This window comes from Suillus bovinus (assembly GCF_016758785.1).
Source record: "Suillus bovinus strain UH-Sbo-P2 chromosome Unknown EDB93scaffold_6, whole genome shotgun sequence".
Taxonomy (NCBI): domain Eukaryota; kingdom Fungi; phylum Basidiomycota; class Agaricomycetes; order Boletales; family Suillaceae; genus Suillus; species Suillus bovinus.
Genome location: NW_024542062.1, coordinates 189,673 through 211,140, shown reverse-complemented (window position 1 = coordinate 211,140; position 21,468 = coordinate 189,673). Strand labels below are relative to the sequence as shown.

The window sequence follows — 21,468 nt, the reverse complement described above, 5'->3', positions numbered from 1 at the left end:
TGTAGTCCCGATGTGCGAGATGAAAGACGATGTTTGAATTATCACGATGGTCACATGCGCAGCAGGGACTGCGCAACGTGGTTGAATTGTTAGATAACCCCAAGGGTGTGATTTTCTATGAGCCAAGGCGGATGATTCGGGTAACTGGCGCGAATATGCCATGCTGTGAGTTTGACTTTAATCAGCGACGCAACTCGTGGAAATCGGAAATAGAAATATGTTGGCCAGGCGGCCAGCTGAATCTGATATTTTTTTTACTCAGGCTAGCGTTAGCTAGGGCCTGGAGAGATCAGAAAGTTCTGTTCGAACTGAGTTGGCCTGCATGTCGATAACGACAACGGTTGCGGGTGGGTAACGTGATGATATTGTGCCTGCCAACTGGTTCTGCGTGGCTAGGAACGTTTGTTTCGAAACAAATGAGCCAGGAGATGAGCTGATATGGGATATGAAATTTAGCTTGCAATGTAGGCCAATGTTAATTATAACGCAGATACCTTGCGAAGCTGGCCAGCAAAGTAGGAAGGCTTCCAAAGTTCTCCATAGAAAAAGCCACGATTCGTTCCAATGGAAGAACGCTGGCAAAATATATGAAATAAACGTTAAGGCGGGATTTTACTAAATTTGGTCGTGTAATTGGATAAATGCGGAATTTGCCGAAAATCTTGACTCCTTACTTGGTCGGTGGCCATGGCGCTGGATAATTCATATTCCTGCGGTTGAGGGTGATCGGTGAATGGAATATGTTCGGCTCGAGTTTCCGGAGTTTCGAGAAGTTCTTTGTGGTGGAAGCGTGCCTAATATGACTAGGAGTGCGGGTGTCCCCTCAAGAGGGAGCGCTTTAGATAAAGGTAAAAGTCAAACGCGAGCGTCTAAAATAATATATAATTGGTGTATTGTGAAATGAAAAGTGCGATGAATCAATGAGGACTGCGCGAGGCGAATAAAGGGGGGTTAAGACTTATCTGATTAATAGAATTCCAAGTAGAAAAATGACGGAGGTGAAAAAGGACACCCCTGTGCCAAGTAGATCTGGGGAATAAGCACATTGGTTAAGCATGGGGTTTCAAGTGGACGTCATCCCTCGGAGTATGGGTAATTGTGAGCATGGGAGCCTCACCCCTTACAACCCAAGAAAGGAGATGATTTGCGAAACATCCACTACACGACAGAAAAGGAAATCATCATCGTTCAACTCGACCACTCATTCTGACCTTCAAGGTGATTTAAAAACATGTTCAGTACGTGAAATCGTCTCCCAGATATTCTTGGCTGCCATGAAAACCTTGCCGCCTCCTTTGTGCCTTACTAAGATCAGAATTTCTACGTAGAACCTTCCACCGCACCTTACAACACAGCCTCGATACTGTCACGCAACTTCATTTATAATCTGCCATTCCCTTCCTCACTTCGAACCTTTCCCGGCCTTCCAAATTGCAGGTTATCTCATGGCGGCAGAAGGTAACATACCTGAGATAGTCACAACAGACCTTTCCTCCAATCATGCAGTAATTCCCTTGTTCGCTTCATCCTCTACAAATCCTCCTCACAGAACACACCCTGATTCTTCCCTTTTGTCCCCCCACCCTCAATCACACCGTCGAGTTTCACTAGACTCTCGCTCACATTCCCCTTCCCCTACCATCGTCTCATCAAACGACGGTGCTTCCCAATTTGTTCCTCCCTCACCCACCCTATCAAATAGCTCTTCAGCTCATTTCGCTACTTCCCTCTCATTAAGGGATAATAAACCAGACGAGCGCAACGGTTATTCTTCCTTGAATCTCCTCACCGCTTCAATGAACAAGCTCTCCGCTCATCGTCGAAAACTTAGTAATGCAACTTTCACAAGCTCTCATGAGGGTCACAGCAGCCTCAACGAAACAGAACCAGACCATGATTATGCCATGGTTCACATTCACCCTGTTAAATCGGATCCCACTACCGCAATGCATTCCCCTACCCCTACACACGTAGACACAGCCTCCGTCATATCCAGGTCCCTACCCGCTAAATCTGACATATCCGTCGACAACATCGTCACACGAACTCCTTCACCCACTCCCGATCCAAATCAGAATCCTTCTGACAGCCACAAATCACTTCAAGTCAACCCCGACGTTCCAAAACTTGACCTCGTACAAGATGACTCGGTTGACCACCATCCATTCAAATTCAAACCGGTCCAGCTCGCCAGTCTTCTAGACCCAAAAAACCTCGATGCTCTCGAGGCTTTGGGCGGTATCAACGGCCTTCTTGACGGCCTAGGAACTCACCCTTCCCGGGGTTTAACTCTACCTCCCACTGCCGGTGCCGGAGTAGGCACTTCCCAAAGGCATGATCGGCAACCTTTGGCCGTTCACGATCATACTGAAGTTCAAGTGACCGACGACCCTCATTCGGCATTAATGGAACATCGCAAGCGTGTATTTGGCGAAAACGTGCTTCCTCAACGAACTAGCAAAAGTCTACTTGCCCTCATGTGGCTTGCCTTGCAGGATAAAGTCCTCGTGCGTATTTACTAAATCGGTCAAACTCAATCTTCAATCCTTTCGTATCACAAGGTCTTGTTATCTATCGCAGCGGTTGTTTCACTCGCACTGGGCTTGTTTCAAGATTTTGGGACACCTCTGCCTGCCGGCCAACCCCCAGTAGATTGGGTGGAAGGTGTTGCCATCATGATCGCGGTCCTTATTGTTGTAAGTTGGCTAAATTTTCTTTTATTATTATCCAATGTTCCATTTTCCATAGGTTGTCATTGGCTCGATAAATGATTGGCAAAAAGAACGGCAATTCAAGGTTCTCAACGAGAAAAAGGAAGAACGTGGGGTCAAAGTCATCCGCAACGGCATCGAACGTCTCATAGATGTGAAAGTAAGCTAGTTTTCATTTTAATTCATCGCCCTGATCTTTTTTTTTTTTTGTGCGCGCACAGGAAGTCGCAGTCGGCGATGTGGCATTATTAGAACCAGGGGAAATTATTCCCTGCGACGGCATCTTCTTAACTGGGTACAACGTCAAGTGTGACGAATCAGCGGCAACTGGCGAGTCGGATGCTATCAAAAAGGCGTCCTATGCAGATTGCCTGGCACTGAAACAGGCACTAAGCGGTGTGCATGCTGACCGTTGCGCCCTCGGAGGGGAGCACTTGTCTACCCACACGGACTGTTTTGTTGTCAGTGGTAGCAGGGTTCTGGAAGGTATCGGTAGCTATGTCGTCGTTGCAGTTGGCACAAAGAGCTTTAACGGCAGAATCATGATGGGTGTGTTTTTCTTTGATCGCCAACACCCCGGTTAACTCCGACTCCATTAGCTCTCAGGACGGAGACCGAGCACACACCGCTTCAATTAAAGCTCAACCTCCTGGCTGAATTGATCGCGAAGATAGGAAGCATTGCCGGCATCATTCTCTTCTCCTCTCTGATGATCAGATTCATCGTGCAACTTGCCACAGGCCAGCCTGTCAGGTAACGGACCTCGGTCATGACATCTGCAGCTTTTCTAATTGGTGCGCTACAGGTCTGCCGACCAGAATGGCATGGCTTTCGTTCAGATTTTGATTATCTCGGTCACATTGGTCGTAGTCGCTGTTCCAGAAGGTGAAGGCTCTACTTTTTACGTTAAATGTACTACGCCTTAACGAGGGTGTTTATAATTAGGACTCCCATTGGCAGTAACTCTCGCTTTGGCATTCGCCACTAAGAGGATGACGAAAGAAAACCTCTTGGTACGCGTTTTGGGCTCCTGCGAGACGATGGGCAACGCCTCCGTCATCTGCACCGACAAGACCGGCACGCTCACTTGCAACGTCATGTCCGTAGTCGCAGGCTCCATCGGGATCCACGCTAAATTCGTGCGCAAACTCCAACACAACCAAGCTCGCACAAACGCGAATAGAAGCCGAAGTCCACACAGGAACTCTGATTCGGAACCTCCCCGCGATGATTTCAGCATCGACCAATCGATGCTTAGTACCGTTCTGAGCCGACCGCTTCTTTCGCTATTTAATGCCGCTATTGCTGTGAACTCTACCGCATTTGAGGATGTGGAGAAGGAGAGTGGGCAGCGCTTGTTCATGGGGAGTAAGACAGAGACGGCGCTTTTGACCTTTGCCAAGGAGCTTGGGTGGCCGGATTATAAGGAGACAAGGGACGCGGCGAAGATCGTGCAGATGATTCCGTTTTCTAGCGATCGCAAGGCTATGGGCGTGGTGGTCAAGACCGAGCATGGATATCGCTTCCACGTCAAGGGCGCTAGCGAGATTCTGACAAAGCTGTGCACCAGCCATGTCGTTGTAGACCAGCATGGAAGCACTCGCTCTAATTCTGACGACGTCGAGATAGCGAAGATCGATAGCGTCTCGGAAGAGAACATATCTAGGACTATCATTTTCTACGCGAATCAGACTCTGCGGACGATAGCCCTGTGCTATAAGGACTTCCCGTCTTGGCCACCACCAGGGATCCAAGCCACGGCAATTGACGAAGTAGGTATACTTTCAGTGATATGTTGACATGCTCATGGGGTTCTAGGTGCCATACGACGTCATCGCTCGAGACTTGACATTGATCGGAATCGTCGGGATCGAAGATCCACTCAGGGATGGTGTTCGAGAAGCAGTGGCTGATTGTCGCAAAGCTGGTGTCGCTGTGAAGATGTGTACGGGTGATAATGTGCTGACGGCGCGTTCGATTGCCACGCAGTGTGGGATATATACGGCTGGCGGTGTCATCATGGAAGGACCCGTTTTTCGCCAGCTCGATGAATCCCAGATGCTCGAGATCGTTCCTCGACTCCAGGTTCTTGCTCGTTCGTCGCCTGAAGACAAGAAGACACTGGTGGAGAAGCTTCGCGCACTCGGGGAGATTGTGGCCGTCACTGGCGATGGCACGAATGACGGTCCCGCTCTCAAGACGGCGAACGTAGGATTCTCCATGGGTATAGCAGGGACAGAAGTGGCCAAAGAGGCGTCCGACATCATTCTGATGGACGACAACTTTTCTTCCATCGTCAAGGCGATCGTATGGGGCCGTTGCGTGAACGACGCAGTCCGTAAATTCCTACAGTTCCAGATTTCCACCAACGTCACCGCCGTGGTGATCACTTCCGTAACCGCCATCGCTTCAAGTGCTGAAACGTCGGCGCTGTCGGCTGTTCAGTTGTTGTGGATCAATATCATCATGGATACATTCGCTGCACTTGCACTTGCCACGGACCCTGCATCACCGGTGTTACTGGACAGGGAGCCTGATAGGCAGACGGCGCCGCTTTTCACTGTGGACATGTACAAGCAGATTCTAGTGCAATCCATCTACCAGATCATTGTCATCTTGCTATTCCACTTCCTTGGCATCCAGATCCTGGGCTTTGCGGATACGTCGGGGAATGACACCATTGTACAGACGCTGGTCTTCAACGCGTTTGTTTTCGCACAGATATTCAACTCGCTGAATTCGCGAAGGCTAGATCGGAAGCTCAACATCTTTGAAGGCATGCTGAACAATTGGTACTTCATGGCTATTACCTTCATCGGTGAGTCGAGTTATGTTATGTTTGGACTAACCTCACGGCTGGTTTGCAGAGATCGCTGTGCAAGTGGTCATCGTGTTCATCGGGGGCGCCGCATTCCAGGTGACGCCTATTGCAGGTCGTGAATGGGGCATTTCACTCGCCCTTGGCTTTGTATCCATTCCCCTCGGCGCAATCATCCGCCTGCTGCCCAACGAACCCTTTGAACGCCTCTTCATCTTCATGCGCTTACTGCCCAAACGCCAAAGCGATCTTCCTAAAGTTCGCTCAGATGTTGAATGGAACTCTGCGATTGAACTTGTGCGTGATAATCTCGCCACGTTCGCTAACCTGCGGGGCGGGCGACTTCGTTCGTCTTCATTCGTCGTGAAGAGTCGTCAGGCTAGACTACACGATGATAAGCGTGTCCCTCTGTATGTGCTAATGTTTGGTTTGGGAGATGGTATCCTTAATTTTTTCTAGCCCTTCATTGATGACTATGGTCCCGACGCTTATTGCATCGTCTATCGGAGCTGGCTGGGCACCACAATCACGCGGTACTCTATCAGACCCTGCCCGTTATGATCCCTCAAAGTCCTCTGCTGCCCTCTGGGAAGGCAGGCTCCAAATTCACCCCGATACGAAGCCAGATGATGCACTGTTTCGCACAAAATGGGGTCGCGGCAACCGTCCACCCGCGGCATAGTTGTGTTGGACATTGTTTGTTTGTTTGTTTTACACGGACTAATGGAGGATCCCTACCACTTGGAGGGGAGGGGTCTTGCCATGCGGTGTCGTTATCCATTATTCCAATATCTATATCAGGCGACCAACCACAGTCATAAACGCACAAGCGCTTGCAGAATGCCGTCGTAATCGCATCTATTCGAATCCGCTGGTCGATCGTTCTGATGGAAGGAGCCACAGGTGACAGGATCACGGCCATCGCCACGACTGGGAAGCGTGGTGCATATGTACTCCACTTATCCCAATCATATCATAATCTACCCCTGCCCTTTCACGTTTCGCTCCCACACTTATTGGCCAAACATGCATATGGCACGCATATGGTGGTTTTTTTACGCATTCTTCACATTTGCCGACCAAACAATGTTACGGTATCCCCCCTTCACTCAAAACACTTTTCTTGACGATACCATCATGACTAGATTTATCCACATTCCTACTGTATCCATACTATTATTCTTATTATAAAACACATCCCTTTGCCAATAATTCTATAACAAATGATATATTTTTTAACAAATGTCATGACTTGTTTCATATCAAGCCGCAAGAGCAATGTGAAGATTTAGAACAAGTGGGCTGTCCATGTCAGGTACAATAGTGTTCCCTATGCTGGTATTAAGTCGGGGCCCTTGTGCTCTTAATGAGGGAAAAGTGTACAACCGGTCACTGTTCTAGCCCATGCACAGCCTGACAGCCGTCTTGAACCATCGTAATAAGTGCCGGGTTAAGTGAAGATGAGTCCAATGACGCATACGCCGCGCCAGGGTACAAGCCAGATTAATGCATACTCCTCATATGTACGGTTGCCAAGGATTGAACAATTAATCCGTCAAATGCGCTGGATACAGCCGCGGCCATAAAACTCAAGTTGATAGATTTGGAATTGTTTGGAAGTTCTGTGCAGAAGCGACCCACGCCGACGTGCCTGGAGTTGGTGGCAGACTGCGATATATCGACTAGATAGGTTTAGCTGGGTGCCAGATCTCCTGGGAGTACATACATGCGTGAAGCGTGGTCTTATTTTGACCTTTTGATCACAAAGAACTTTTGACAAGCGTCAGATTACAAGAGGAAGCGTTGCTAGTATTCCCATGGGACCCATGATAGCATTCGGAACTTGGGCCGTTGGACGTGACAGTTTTTGGGCACGATGCAATGTATCTTGTGAGCGTGTGTATAGGGGCGTAACTGTGAAGAAAAATGCAAGTCACTGTACAGTGACAACATTCGAATCCTGTGCTGTGTTCATAAAAAATCAGGTACGTGCATCGTTGACACCACAAAACTGAGTACTGAGAACGCCGTTTTGTGCGTGTTGCGCATCATGATGAAAACCTGTCATCGGAGTGGCTCAACAACCCCACATGACGAGGAAATCGTGCTATTAACACGCGGTGGCATTCAACGCCAGACACGGACGCTCTCAAAGGTATGTTTGTTTTTGGCTGTCCTGCCCAACTGCGTTATGATCGAGAGCTCGCAGGCCGTCTCAGTGCTGGCTCACAGGCAGACTCGGAGCTAGGTCTCTAGATCAAAAACGTTGGTAGAGCTGTGTATGGTCCGTGATCATTGTAAATGAGCAAGACTGACCCGTTCGACCTTGCAGCACTCAGCTGCAGAGTTGTAATTCTGAGCCCATAATACCATTGAAGGACCAGGATCCGAGAAATCGATCGGCGGCAGCCTACGTCGTGGTTTCTGATCGAGGAAGCACTTCAAGTTGGTGCTTGAAAACCCCGAGGATTGCTGTACTCTCCCCGAGGTAATGCAAATAGTCAAGATTGGCACGAGCGCGTAGTAGGACTGCCGCGGACGACGGAAGCGAGAGAACCTTTCGATTCATGGTGGTGGCGACGCAAACTTGGGTTATGTCCACTTCCAATACGAACACATGGCATACCAGCCTGAGCGACGAAGATCGTTGGTTCTTACTTAAAATTTCTAAAAGCTTAACCAATGTTGAAATATCTTATCCGATATCTTAGCCAGTCTGCTTCATTCATTTGCGGCACAGTCACTCGCAGTTTTTCAGACAAGTAGCCGCTGGCGTCAAGGAACTTTACATGCGGAATTAGAAAACTTTTGAAAATGACGGATTATTTGTCGTCACGCTAGTAATGGCGGATTATCTGTTGTCGTGTCAACACCATGCAATAGTTATCTAAAGTTCTAGTTAGCTCAGAGTCCATGTTCGTATACCCCGACTTCATACGAGAGAGCCTATACTGGATCACAAAGTAGCGAACACAGCCGGTAACAAACAGAAAGGTAGGGAGTGGTGTCACGGAGATTGTTGTGTTCTCTACGGATTAAGGACGGTGCGAGGGGAGACGGGAGCGCAGGTTAAGCGTACCAAAGACGAGCTTTTCCCAGGGCTCAAGCACAGATATTCCGAATGCAGTCTCGATTATGATTTTGTAACGTCATACACGGTTGCAAAAGACTGGTCGCGTCCGAGAGGGCGGGCATATGTGGCATGCTGGCAATACATACTACCATGGACTAATGAGGTAAACACCGTGGCTGCTTGCGTGGTTGATTAATGGGCCTTTTGTTTACCCAACGCCGACGAGAGAAAAAAAAATCCTGCGGGCTAGAAAGAGAAGGAAGCTATCTTGCAGTCCAATAACTTGGAGTAGGCCCCATGTAGTCACATGGCTACTGGAATAATTCGGATGCGCACCAAAAGTCTGTTCAGCAACAAGAATTTGTCGTAGCCATGCATGAGTATACACAAAGGAGGTATACGTAGGAGAGTGAGTGATATGGAAGGTATGAATCTAGATAGATAGCATAGGACAAAATCTAAGGATACAAATGTGTCGGTAGGTAAGCATGAAGGCAGATGAAACACTCGCACCTCCATGAATGGAAGATTAGGCACGTACTATAACTCTTTCAGCCCAGGCGTCTCTACCCATGAGCGAAACACGTCTCCTTCCTGACCCCAGAGATAATATATGGCGCGTCGTTGCATGACCATGACATGTTGTGGCAAGTATTGGAACAGTCCAATCATCACCAACATGGCCAAAAGCGAAAATATGATCACTGCGGATGGATTAGCGAATTATGACATGAGAAGATAGGACTCACAGCAGAGAATTTTCTCCCAAGGCTCAAGCATAGACAGTGCCAAAGTCGACTCGAACTTGACTCTTTGGCGCCATAAGTAGTCCTTCATCATGGCGAAAAATAGTTAGGGAGTGATTATAGTTAAAGAGCAGGTAAAGCAAGGGTAGAAGATGGTTCCACAAAAGAAAACGAGTGCCTTAAGTTAAGTTATAAGTACCCTTCGAGTTAGCCCAATTAACGTGGCCGGAGAAGGCGGAAAGTGGCGGAAATCGAAGTCGTGATTTCTTAGCACGTGATGTGCTACGAGTCTCGGTTCAACTTGTCACCGCTGCATCGCACGTTTGTTGGCACGATGGGATAAGCTTGCTCTTCGAGCGAGATTTCTTTCGCTGCAAGCAAACTGCAGGATACCTGTTGCGGACGCCGTTGGCCATCGCAAGTTAGGGAACGTAGACAATAAGTTAATGTCGTTCTCGTGTGCCGACAGTAGGCGCCAGTACTAGTACCAATACGGATCAACTCGAGATTATCTTGACCATTATGTTCAGCTGGGGTGTTATCTCCGTTTCATTTTCTGCAATGATTCCACTTATAGTCTCTACCATATATATTCTGATGTCAAGAAATGGATCATAGTTTTGTACATAGTGTAAGAGCTACATAGAAGTACATAGGTGTGATTTGTGGTGGGGCGGCGGGGCTATCGAATGTATCACCATTCGTCCAATTTGGATTGTACCAGTGAGTCGAGAAAATAAAGTTACGCGAGCGGGTAGTCTATAAGACAATGATAGAAGAATAAAGTACGAGGCGTAATACAGCTAAACAGTAGCTTCAATCTCGAGCAGTTCCTATGAAAATCAGCGTGAGTTTTGCAAGGGCTCCATCAAATGCGAACAGACATACTTGACAGGCAAACGTCACGCCCCTTGTGCCTCAATACAGAAACGTAAAGTATCCCACATCGCATCTGCCAATCAAAAACCTTAGGCTATAGCTCCTTCACACTGGCTGCCGCGTGATCCATCCAGTGATTGAGCACCCGCTCGTCGCCCCAGAGATAGTATGCAATGCGAGGTAGTAGTGAGACCAACTGACTGGGTATTACCCGAGAGAGGCCAGTGAAGAATAGGAAGGTGAGTAGAGACATGACGATCACTGTATGTGCATGGTCGTCAAGAGTGGTTAGAGGATGGAGTATGCGATACTCACCGAAAACCAGTTTCTCCCAAGGTTCCAGACCACATATGGCGAAAGTGGCCTCAAACATTGTCCATTGCTTCCATGCGTAGGCGCTGAGTGAGTTGCATCGAAATCCAGTAGTATCCCTGGCCAGCGGGGGCGGCTTAAAGGGGCGAGCCATATGGCGGTATTGTATGAGAAGGAGAGAAAGGGTACTACAATATTAACGATATGGTGAGATACCTCAATGATCAAATATATACGTGAATTCGTTGAATATATGGTTTATTTTTATCGGTGGGATGAATCTCGGCCATCATCATCGTGGTAACCAACCAGGTGTGCCATATTAAAAATTCCCGTCTGTCGCAGTTCACATGCACACAGCTCATTGCAACAGCAGACTCAACCATCCAATGGCCGCAAACCACGACTACAGATCAGTGATGTACATGGCAAAAGGTTCACAAGTACTGACACCTTCAACAGCTGTCAGGCTATCCTCTGTTGTTGTCGACATGCTTCTGGGGCTTCGACACAGCGACCGTCTCGTCTAGCTAGTTGTCCGAGGAGACATCGTGCCCTAGGTCTAGCCTTTCGAAGTTCACTTCTTTCGAACTCCGACGCAGTACTATTAGTGCTTCATGCATTGCTGGATCGTTAAACATCAAGCAGTCACCATTACGTCGAGCGCCACAGCGGCCACACATGATGCATCACGATGACGGGACGCTAGAACAGGCTGAAGCCATCCACATGGATGAGGAGATAATTGGCGATCGAAAAGAAATCATACCCAGCAAAGTTTCAGTGCGCAAAAAGGACTCGGTGAACGTCAAGGTTACCAAGTCGACCGCCCACCTCCTGGCGTTAGTAGCATATCTCCCTCAGCTTCAGCTTCAGCGCTCACCCATCTTTATAGAAATCGCTTTGGGGGGATTCCAGGAGTACCGGTTGGGGCTAAATGGGAGAGTCGGTGTGTGTTTTTATTCTCGTTTTATATTTGGCGCCAGCCGGATTCATTTATTTGTGTCTTCGCAGCCAAGATTGTTCTAATGCTGGCGTCCACCGTCCTTTTATGGCTGGTATATGTGGCACCAAAAAAACCGGCGCCTTTTCAATCGTCGTTTCGTGTCACTACAAAGATGACAAAGATTCCGGCGATACAATGTAAGCATATAACACAGCGCTTCATTTCGAAGTGTGACCACCATATTCTGGTCCTTATGTGCATATAGCTACTATACAGGTACAGGTGCGTATTCACAACCTAGGTTCCACTATCGTATGCCAACCTGCTAGCGTCAGGGGGTCGCAAGCGGTGGTCTGATGGCTTTCCCCGGAAGCGTGTAGGTCGTTTTCTTGCTCAATTACCATAATTATTCATTTAAAATTTCCAAGCTCCGGTTAGGCCCACAGGTTTTTGATCAGCAATGGTCGGATCCAGGAAATGAAGCACTTGTCGTGAGTTTTTTGTCTTTGGGTGTGAGGTCCCAAAATGACTGCAGAACAGAAATCGCGTGACACAGGCAACCCCGTGCGTGTCGTCCGGAGCCATAAAGCACTTTCCGAATTTGCGCCTGCCGAAGGCTATCGCTATGATGGTCTGTACACTGTTGAAAGTGTAATGTCATTTCACATGTCTATGGAGGATGCCCCACCACTGATACTCAAACTTCAAAGGCATGGAAAGAGAAAAATCCTCAAGGTCTGGATATCTGTCGCTATAGGCTAGAGGTAAGTTGCATTTCAAATCTTAGGTCTCCGATTAGACTGATGATGTTGATGATGTGTTGACAGAGGGTTCCAGGTCAACCTCCCCTACTCCGTCGCTCGCTTGGAAATGCCGATCATGAGCTATCTCCCACCTCCGTAGCTACGTCAGATACTGTCATCTCGCCCTCGCGTACGTTGATCGGCCGTAAGCGCAAGACTCAATCATCTGCACGCCAAGATGATTCCACGATCTATGCCGATGCGGCGTCTAGGAAGCGCAAACTCGCCGACCAAGCGCCGCCCAAACCTTCACCATCTGTCATGCAGCTACATGTTTCAGCGCCAGTCCTGGTGACTTTTGACACCCCGCTGCAACAGTACAAGAAACGCCAACAATTCTATAAAACGCGTTCTTTCATACAGACGCCCGTGAAGAAGCAAACTCTGCCCCTTGTAAAACATAGCATGTGGCTCAGCCAATCCCAGCCCAGTAGCTCCCTGGCGAGGCCTATGCAGAACATCTCCTATGACGAGAGTATCGAAGATGCTGATAAATCACTCGATGACGAAGATGACGAAGATGTACTACTCGAAGACCTGGAAACCACAGCTTCCCCATTCCCATCCTCCTTATGCCCCTCGCCCCTCTGAGCGAGTCACTTACAGTTGTCAAATACCCCAGTGTATTCCGGCTGCTCTGCTTTTTTGCTTTCAAGACCTCAAATTCATGTTTCTCATTCACATCGCCTTTCTGATAGGATCAGTCACGCATGTACAGTACCCATTTTTTTTTCTGTTTTCTTGCTTTGAGGATCATTTGTAATGTCTGTCTGCTGATACTGCTCTGCTAGGTCTACGTTTAGTTAAACTTGTGTCTGTAGCCCCATACTTGCGCAATTCAGAATTTCACGCAGAATTACGTGGCAATCCAAGGATGCAACTTAGTCTCACAGGAGCAGATACAAGTCGATGTCTGCGTTGTCGACACATCATTATTCGTTGGTGCAGTTGAACCTTGAGCTTGGCCAGGATCAGGGTTTCGAACTCCGACTCAGAAGCAGTCTATGTATAAGAGCCTCGTGGTCGGCCTTGTGTGCTTAGCTCCATCATCTTGACAGTCGTTGACGACAGAGTACTCAAGAAGGACTCAGACGCCAAGACATTAAACAGTGTTCGGGACGAGAATATGAAAGAAGAAACATCCAGCAAAAGGCACAAAAGGCGCAGGGTACTAAGTGGGAACACCCCTGCCAGGCCGGTGTTAGCAATGCAGTCTCTCTCTCTAACACCACACTGTTTACACACTTTCTTTGCAGGCACCACTTCGGGGAATATCCTGGAGCGCCTTTTGGGACAACATGGAGGGATCGGTGCGTACTCTTGATTTGCATATAATACCATCAATCACCTGATCTGTAACAGCGTAGAGTGTTTTGATGCCGGCGTGCACGGCCAAGTGGAGCCTGGTATACATGGCATCAAGGAAATGGGCGCCTTCTCCATCGTCGTATCGGGTCAATACAAATATGACAAGGATTACGGGGACACGATGTAAGCACCCATCGGCGCTTATTTTCGAGCCGCATCGGTAATCTAACCCATTCATATAGTTTATATACAGGTTCAGGTGGGTATTTACAACCCGGGCTACAAGATTGTATGCAGACTTAGTATCGCCAGGGGGTTGCAAACTCCCTGATGGTGTAAGTTGCCTTTCTCGTCTTGCTTGACTATCGACTAAAATTTCCAAGATGCGCGAGCAGACACGCGACCAGGAATGGTCGGATTCTGGAAACGAAGCACTTCGTGTGAGTTCTGTGTCGGATGGATGCGAGGACGGCAGATGACGGTACAGTAGAAATCTTCCGAAACAAGAATACCCGTACGCGTCATTCGGGGCTACGAGCTCGAGTCTGAATTTGCGCCATGGGAAGGCTTTCGGTATGATGGCTTGTACATCTGTAAACGTGTAGCATCATTTTTAATATCTACATCTATCTGCGAGCACTAATACTTTGTCTTCAAAGGCGTGGAGAGAGAAGGAGAGAGACGGTTATCATAAAATCTGTCGTTACATTATGGAGGCAAGTCTCCTTGATGATCATGCTTTGATTAGACTGACCAGTGTCAAAAGAGAGTTCCAGGCCAACCACCCTTACGCCGTCGTTCAACGACTTATGGCTTTTACAAGCCGTCACCAGGCTCCCAAGCCACCGTGAAGCCGCCAGGGCCGGCTCCAGTAAATGGACGCCAAAGAATCAGGCAGCGGCTACAGGCCTCGATCAATAACGATCTCACTTGGATGGGAATGAGCCCTGGGTCTTCGTAAAAGGATCTACCGTCGAGCTCACTTGCAAACATGGTGTGCGAGAGGCCCTCTTGCGCCTATCACGCCCAAGCCCAGACCCAACGAATTCAAGGAAATGAGGGACTCGTACGATAGCCCAGGTGGAAAGTGCGATATCGCCCTGATGACGATGAAATGCGGATATGTTCTGGTGGAAGAAGATGAGGCAGAGATGTAATATTTGAGTTGAATATAGTACTACCAACAAACCCTATGATATACAGTCACAACTTTTTATGCACTACCTTCCAACTTGACCCGTAGATGACCCTCAGAATATGTACCCGAGCAGCGGACAAAATTGAGCATGACTACGTACCAAGTCTCCGACCTGCATTCGAATGCCACCATTCCAACAATGGTAGAGAAAAACATTGATGCAAAAAGGAGCAGGCACCTTGCTTGCACGTCCATACGGACAGCCGCGACAGCGCTTAAACGACGAGCTTTGCAAAAATCATTAGCCACGATGTGGAAGGACGAAATGGTTGGCTCTGGAAGCAATTCGAGTATTCGAGTATGTGCGCGGGTATACAAGTTATGCATCATGATTGCATGATATGGGATGAGCGAGAGCGTCGCAAAAGACTGGCAAATTGATGATGACCGTCGGTGTACTCAGGAGATGTACAGCATATAGAAAGCCAGAACGAGTCCAGCGTACGTGCGGTGAAGCAGAATTTGACTAAAACATTGGTCTAGTACTCGTTCAAGTTGCATTTAGCTTAGCCTCGGCTATCATTGTACGAGAATTAGTGCTTAAATCAACGACGGGAGGTGTGGGGGACAAGCAGCATGCACTCGATTTTTCTCGTGCTGGTGCGTTCCTCTGCGTGGTATGAGGCGGAATTCGAGCATGCGACAAGAAAATGTTATATGTCAGGTGGAATTGATATTCGAGAAGACAAATAGGAACATGCGGGTTAAGCCTGACGATATAGGCGCGTCAACTACTGCTGAGGGACGTCTATGTAGGTTGATATCTGCGCCGTTTCATCTGCCAGAGAGGCGATTTCGAACCAATTGGAAAGGGCAGGGTCATGATGGCGTATCATGGACATCTAGATGTATGGGGCAGGGTAAAGATAAAAATGGTCACGATCCGTGTGATCGTGATGTGATGATGAAGGGTGAGGCGTTGTACAGACAACGGAGAATATTGAGGCGATCAAAAAAGTACCAGATGAGACATTAGCGTGTAACGACGTGAGCACGAATTGGTGGGCTGCCAAAGAAACCTCAGGCCCGAGGTACCCGATGGAACTTGAGTGGCTGACGAACAGGACGTTGGGTAGGATCAGCCTAGAATACATAAGCTTGAATGCAACAAGAACTGTCGATGAAAGTGCCACGTACGACGAGCGAGTACCGACTGGTCGCGCTAGTACAAAAGAAGGTCATAGAGGCTACTAAGCTTCTCTTAGTAGTATCGCAGAAACATCTCATGCATGTCAAAGTATGCAGCCAGTAACCTAGTAGCAGGTTTCCATCCTGATACGCAGTTCACTAACTCTGCATGGTAGAGGGTGAACTGATGAACTGATTATTGCCGAGGTTCACAATTGCGCTGTATCGTCATTCGATGGCTTCAAGCGCTTTGCGAGAGTGTGGGGACTCGTGACCAGTCTGACGTACGGAGCCTAGAGAGTGTGGGCATTCGAAAATGTTGCATGACCAGGTGACTGGCCTCTTCAACAAATCCAATCACTTATTACCCACGGTTATTCCAAATTCCAATCCACTACAATTGGATTTTCCATCTGAGCCAGGCCACCCGGGATGTGCTACATGCTCTTTGAGAGTGACGACAGGCGAGCCTGTCTTCAACAGCGGGACGGATTGCGCTACAGGGTGCTACAGTGTGCTTTGTAGCACTCTGTAGCAAATTATGTTTCCCTGATGTTTGCATTCGAGATTTGACTTTGGACAGCAGTCGAGGACTTTGAGTCCTTGTACTCACAATAATTGGCATGGTCACGTCTTGCGCGTAGACAACGGCGCAATGACATTGAAAATGTACCCTGTTTTGATTGATGCGAGGTCTGATTGTTTATTCGGTCTCTGCTCTTGCATTTGAGGGATTGACCCGGCGACTGGCCGTATACGCCCTATCAATTTCGCGTTGATCTTGCCTGTGTCGATATCCCATAACATCACGGCACCGACACTTCCGCCAACTTCTTTCTTACCGTCCGGAGACAATGTCATGGTCTGCACTTCACTATCTCCGTTCTGTGAATCCTCTTCTATGATCTGTTTGCCACTCTTCAATGCCCGAGCTGTCTGTTGAACTCAGTCATTATTCGCTCACCGTCTGGCAGATGTATGGCGCCAAAAACCAGATTGGTGTGTCCTTCAAATTCATGGTTGGCGTTATCGCTGATGTCTCCTGCTTCACAACGACGAGTGAAGACATAATCAACTATTAGGCGCAGCTCCGTTCTAGCTTTCACTTAACAAAGTCCCAAACCATCACTTACTACGATGTGTTTCGCAATGAGTGTTTAGGTCAAGTCGGTGTCAAGTTCGCTGCCCGCACATGCGACATCCTCGTGATTATTTCACAGCGTATCATCTCCGACTCTGGTGCGTAAGATGTACATTTGACCGTGCTTGAACTCACTACAGTTTCCCAATCGCTGGTATCAGTCACCATGATATTCTATCTTTCTTCATAAACTCTCGAATAGCACCACCTTTACGGTATAGCTTTGGTGGCGGATCGCCGTTGTTCCAAACAGTCTGGTTTACTGGTGGCTAAGCGCCGATGTCTTGCAGATAGGCTTGCCATTCATCGAGACAACAACACCTTCAGTTAGAGAATGCAGCTGCTGAAGGTCAATTTTGGATTATAGCTCGTCCGTGCTCGCGCTCTACCATGTAGATGTCGCCGATTTTGATCGGAATGAATATGTGATTATGATCATCATCATATAATGTAAACTCTATGAAGACAGAAGGTGCGTCGAGACTGATAGGGGCTTATTCACCGCATTTCCCACTATGTAAGGATACAGCGCCCTCCCGAATACCTTGGACTTGACCCTTTCGAAGTTACGGCTTTCGAACTCCGACATAGCAGTCTATAAGTACTACACTGTCGACTTATCTCCATCGTCTCGACAATCGCCGACAGCACAATAAACAACGTTCGCACTTAGAAAGACTTGGAAGTGAAGACATCATATAGTGTTTGGGACAAAATAATTGAGGATTCAACAGAAATGTCTAGCCCAAAGGACAGGCCGGCGTAAGTCTCTCAGTGTTCCTCAGCTACATTTGTTCACGTCCTGTCTTTGCAGGCAGCGCTTCGGGGAAATTCCGGGAGCACCTATCGGGACGACATGGAAGAATCGGTGCTTAGTCTTGATTTTCATCTGATGACCTCAGTTACCTCATCTGTCTATCTGTTCACAGCAGAGAATGTTTTGACGCCGGCGTGCATCGCCAACTTGAGCCTGGTATAAGCGGCACTGAAGCAACTGGCGCCTTCTCAATCGTCGTTTCGGGTCAATACATAGATGACAAGGACGAAGGGGACACGATGTAAGCGCTTATTTTTGAGCCGGATCGGTAATCTGATCTGTGTATATAGCATATATACAGGTTCAGGTGTGTATTCACAATCCGAGTTACGAGATTGTATGCCGACTCAGAATCATCAGGGGGTCACATACCCAGTGATAATGTAAGTTGTCATTGTGCGTTATAGCTTGATTACTAATCAAGATTTTCAAGACGCGCGAGCAGGTTCGCGACCAGGAATGGTCGGATCTTGGAAACGAAGCACTTCGTGTAAGTTTCATGTTGGATGGATGCGAGGATGGGTAATGATGGTACAACAGAAATCTTCTCAAACAGGCAAACCCGTACGCGTCATTCGGGGCTCTGACCTTGGTTCTGAATTTGCGCCATGGGAAGGTTATCGGTATGATGGCTTGTATATCTGTAAACGTGTAACATTATTTTTAATATCTACATACATTCATCGAGCACTGATACTTTGTCTTCAAAGGCATGGAAAGAGAAAAATAGAGATGGTTATTACGACATCTGTCGTTACATTATGGAGGCAAGTCTCCCTGATGATGATCAGGCTTTGACTAGACTGACCAGTGTCAAAGAGAGTTCCAGGTCAACCACCCTTACGCCGTCGTTCAGCGGCTAGCGGCGTTTACAAGCTACTGCCAGGCTCCGAAATCGTGCAGCCGCCAGCGCCAACGCCAACGCCGGCCCCAGGAACTGGACGCCATGGAATCAGGCAGCAGATCCAGGCCTCCCTTATTAATGATCATTCTTGGCTGGCTGATCAATAAGCAGTTGATTTGTTATGCGAGTGCCACCCTTCATGCCATGGAATCAGCTACTATGTTACAGTCCGTCCAGCACACAGTTACAGCAGTTTGTAAAAGTATACAGAATGGAAATGTCATCTTTCTGACTCAGGGAGCCATGTAAGCACCTCGCAACTGGCTCTCGCAGACCACAACCCAGAAGGATGGGTGCAATGCTTGACACTTAACAGGAGTTAGGGATCAACAGAAATTGGTTCTTTGTGACCAGAAGATTGTGCGATAGTGATACATCGATAATAACTGCCTAATGTGACCATAACAATTTGCACCCGCCGTCGAGGACAGAGACAACCTCAAGCTTAGACTCTAGCTGCACTAATGGTTTGAAAAGAGTCGAGACTCCAAGACACGCTCGAGACATACCTTCAATAACACCTGTACATCGAGCAACGTAAATGCATCATCCAAAACCAAGCCATGGACAATTAATTACCTTGGGCGTCACGGGATTCATCAGCAACAATGTCTGCGACAATGCGCATCTTGTTAGACAAGATCCAAATAATGCAAACACGCCGACATACGTTAAAGTGCTTTATCGAGGGGGCTTGTCTTGACGAAAGGGTACTTGACATCGACATCACGCTTGGGGGGGCCCTGTTGGTGGGGGGCGACATCGCGCTTGGGGGGACCCTGTTGGTGGGGGGCGACATCGCGCTTGGGGGGACCCTGTTGGTGAGGGGCAACGTCGCGCTTGGGGGGACCCTCTTTGGAAGGCTCCTCTACTTCAGGCTTGGGGGGGCCTTGTTGGTGGGGCGCAACATCACGCTTGGGGGGGCCCTGTTGGTGGGGGCGCAACATCACGCTTGGGGGGGCCCTGTTGGTGGGGGGCGACATCGCGCTTGGGAGGACCCTGTTGGTGAGGGGCAACGTCGCGCTTGGGGGGACCCTCTTTGGAAGGCTCCTCTACTTCAGGCTTGGGGGGGCCTTGTTGGTGGGGCGCAACATCACGCTTGGGGGGGCCCTGTTGGTGGGGGGCGACATCGCGCTTGGGAGGACCCTGTTGGTGAGGGGCAACGTCGCGCTTGGGGGGACCCTCTTTGGAAGGCTCCTCTACTTCAGGCTTGGGGGGGCCTTGTTGGTGGGGCGCAACATCACGCTTGGGGGGGCCCTGTTGGTGGGGGGCGACATCGCGCTTGGGAGGACCCTGTTGGTGAGGGGCAACGTCGCGCTTGGGGGGACCCTCTTTGGAAGGCTCCTCTACTTCAGGCTTGGGGGGGCCTTGTTGGTGGGGCGCAACATCACGCTTGGGGGGGCCCTGTTGGTGAGGCGCAACATCACGCTTGGGGGGGCCCTGTTGGTGGGGGGCGACATCGCGCTTGGGGGGACCCTCTTTGGAAGGCTCCTCTACTTCAGGCTTGGGGGGGCCTTGTTGGTGGGGCGCAACATCACGCTTGGGGGGGCCCTGTTGGTGGGGGGTGACATCGCGCTTGGGGGGACCCTGTTGGTGAGGGGCAACGTCGCGCTTGGGGGGACCCTCTTTGGAAGGCTCCTCTACTTCAGGCTTGGGGGGGCCTTGTTGATGGGGCGCAACATCACGCTTGGGGGGGCCCTGTTGGTGGGGAGCGACATCGCGCTTGGGGGGACCCTGTTGGTGAGGGGCAACGTCGCGCTTGGGGGGACCCTCTTTGGAAGGCTCCTCTACTTCAGGCTTGGGGGGGCCTTGTTGATGGGGCGCAACATCACGCTTGGGGGGGCCCTGTTGGTGGGGGGCGACATCGCGCTTGGGGGGACCCTCTTTGGAAGGCTCCTCTACTTCAGGCTTGGGGGGGCCTTGTTGGTGGGGCGCAACATCACGCTTGGGGGGGCCCTGTTGGTGGGGGGCGACATCGCGCTCGGCAACTTTATCTGAATGGTTTTAACATCAGACATGGTAAAGATAGAATGAGCACGCTAGAGCTTACACGCCACATTCTTACGCCGGGCCCCTTGTGGATCTTCACGCTTGGGGGGGGCCTGTTGGTGGGGCGCAACATCGCGCTTGGGGGGACCCTCTTTTGAAGGCTCCTCGGCAACAAGATCTGAATGGTTTTGACATCAGACATAGTAAAGATATAATGAGCACGCTAGAGCTTACACGCGAACTTCTTTTCTGTGCGCATCTCGATGTCTATGTCATCAATCAGGTAAGTAGTCTACAACAAAATGAGGCCAGTACTGAAGCCTCACCTTTGGTGACGGGAGACGCCGTCGTCACCTGTAACAAAGCGATGGCAATTAAAACAAAAGATAAAGTGAGCTTCATGATGGTTAGATGTAAGCAGCTGGATGATGTTGAGTATACAATTGATGCACCTTTATAGCTTTGGGTAGCTCGATTATCTCAGACTCGCATGCAGAAAAACCTTCATCCCATGATTGTTTCGAAGCGCATATTACGTGCTCAGGAAAAGCCTGAGCTTTCTTCCGTTCACAATCTGCTCGTTCGATGCGCCATGATGAGGCGAGAAGGTCTGCAGCCAGGGAGGCCCGTAGGGTGGCGCTTAATTCCTCAGCCGAAATTTTCTTCCGTTAGTTGGCTGACGCCGAAGAAGGGGC

The 21,468-nt window shown here is 49.1% G+C and overlaps 7 protein-coding genes across 7 annotated transcripts; 4 read left to right on the top strand and 3 right to left on the bottom strand.

Annotated features, from left to right (window-relative positions):
- Positions 1–1,445: 1,445 nt before the first annotated feature.
- On the top strand, positions 1,446–6,211 carry EDB93DRAFT_1246428 (Ca-transporting ATPase; the record flags this gene model as incomplete). Its single annotated transcript, XM_041452444.1, has 10 exons — positions 1,446–2,507; positions 2,562–2,696; positions 2,749–2,871; positions 2,933–3,260; positions 3,311–3,464; positions 3,517–3,596; positions 3,657–4,483; positions 4,530–5,529; positions 5,579–5,939; positions 5,989–6,211. 10 exons carry the CDS (start codon positions 1,446–1,448, stop codon positions 6,209–6,211), a joined length of 4,293 nt encoding a protein of 1,430 aa, XP_041311668.1.
- Positions 6,212–9,142: 2,931 nt separating this feature from the next.
- On the bottom strand, positions 9,143–9,439 carry EDB93DRAFT_1077738 (uncharacterized protein; the record flags this gene model as incomplete). The annotated part of the gene is made up of 2 exons (XM_041445334.1): positions 9,143–9,306; positions 9,352–9,439. The coding sequence occupies 2 exons, from the start codon at positions 9,437–9,439 to the stop codon at positions 9,143–9,145; spliced, it is 252 nt and encodes an 83-aa protein (XP_041311667.1).
- Positions 9,440–10,321: 882 nt separating this feature from the next.
- On the bottom strand, positions 10,322–10,693 carry EDB93DRAFT_1100737 (uncharacterized protein; the record flags this gene model as incomplete). Its single annotated transcript, XM_041447031.1, has 2 exons — positions 10,322–10,488; positions 10,543–10,693. 2 exons carry the CDS (start codon positions 10,691–10,693, stop codon positions 10,322–10,324), a joined length of 318 nt encoding a protein of 105 aa, XP_041311666.1.
- A 553-nt stretch (positions 10,694–11,246) lies between these two features.
- EDB93DRAFT_735146 (PUA-like domain-containing protein) lies at positions 11,247–12,469 on the top strand. Its single transcript, XM_041457271.1, has 8 exons — positions 11,247–11,381; positions 11,435–11,682; positions 11,751–11,767; positions 11,821–11,861; positions 11,914–11,976; positions 12,026–12,116; positions 12,164–12,249; positions 12,323–12,469. The coding sequence occupies exons 2-8, from the start codon at positions 11,477–11,479 to the stop codon at positions 12,386–12,388; spliced, it is 570 nt and encodes a 189-aa protein (XP_041311665.1). The 5' UTR covers positions 11,247–11,381; positions 11,435–11,476; the 3' UTR covers positions 12,389–12,469.
- Positions 12,470–13,271: 802 nt separating this feature from the next.
- On the top strand, positions 13,272–14,683 carry EDB93DRAFT_734388 (PUA-like domain-containing protein). The gene is made up of 8 exons (XM_041457269.1): positions 13,272–13,598; positions 13,651–13,779; positions 13,839–13,855; positions 13,909–13,931; positions 13,980–14,036; positions 14,087–14,197; positions 14,256–14,312; positions 14,363–14,683. Exons 2-8 carry the CDS (start codon positions 13,715–13,717, stop codon positions 14,555–14,557), a joined length of 525 nt encoding a protein of 174 aa, XP_041311664.1. The 5' UTR covers positions 13,272–13,598; positions 13,651–13,714; the 3' UTR covers positions 14,558–14,683.
- Positions 14,684–17,568: 2,885 nt separating this feature from the next.
- On the top strand, positions 17,569–19,033 carry EDB93DRAFT_734551 (PUA-like domain-containing protein). Its single transcript, XM_041457270.1, has 9 exons — positions 17,569–17,825; positions 17,878–17,931; positions 17,993–18,121; positions 18,171–18,187; positions 18,241–18,263; positions 18,326–18,370; positions 18,421–18,531; positions 18,591–18,647; positions 18,700–19,033. Exons 1-9 carry the CDS (start codon positions 17,800–17,802, stop codon positions 18,889–18,891), a joined length of 654 nt encoding a protein of 217 aa, XP_041311663.1. The 5' UTR covers positions 17,569–17,799; the 3' UTR covers positions 18,892–19,033.
- A 422-nt stretch (positions 19,034–19,455) lies between these two features.
- Positions 19,456–21,175, bottom strand: EDB93DRAFT_1100734 (uncharacterized protein; the record flags this gene model as incomplete). Its single annotated transcript, XM_041447030.1, is given in 5 exon segments — positions 19,456–19,710; positions 19,730–20,778; positions 20,835–20,951; positions 21,008–21,040; positions 21,100–21,175. The coding sequence occupies 5 exon segments, from the start codon at positions 21,173–21,175 to the stop codon at positions 19,456–19,458; spliced, it is 1,530 nt and encodes a 509-aa protein (XP_041311662.1).
- Between the last annotated feature and the right edge of the window lie 293 nt (positions 21,176–21,468).

Bases quoted from the DNA above. Each gene is read 5' to 3' on its own strand.
- EDB93DRAFT_735146 (XM_041457271.1), top strand. From the start codon at position 11,477: ATGGGAGAGTCGGTGTGTGTTTTTATTCTCGTTTTATATTTGGCGCCA. The intron at 11,977-12,025 runs GTGAGTTTTTTG...ACTGCAGAACAG, and splicing joins CAGGAAATGAAGCACTTGTC to AAATCGCGTGACACAGGCAA. The intron at 12,250-12,322 runs GTAAGTTGCATT...AGAGGGTTCCAG, and splicing joins TCTGTCGCTATAGGCTAGAG to GTCAACCTCCCCTACTCCGT.
- EDB93DRAFT_734388 (XM_041457269.1), top strand. From the start codon at position 13,715: ATGGGCGCCTTCTCCATCGTCGTATCGGGTCAATACAAATATGACAAG. The intron at 13,932-13,979 runs GTAAGTTGCCTT...AAAATTTCCAAG, and splicing joins GTTGCAAACTCCCTGATGGT to ATGCGCGAGCAGACACGCGA. The intron at 14,313-14,362 runs GCAAGTCTCCTT...CAGTGTCAAAAG, and splicing joins TCTGTCGTTACATTATGGAG to AGAGTTCCAGGCCAACCACC.
- EDB93DRAFT_734551 (XM_041457270.1), top strand. From the start codon at position 17,800: ATGTCTAGCCCAAAGGACAGGCCGGC. The intron at 17,826-17,877 runs GTAAGTCTCTCA...CTGTCTTTGCAG, and splicing joins AGCCCAAAGGACAGGCCGGC to GCAGCGCTTCGGGGAAATTC. The intron at 18,264-18,325 runs GTAAGTTGTCAT...ACGCGCGAGCAG, and splicing joins GTCACATACCCAGTGATAAT to GTTCGCGACCAGGAATGGTC.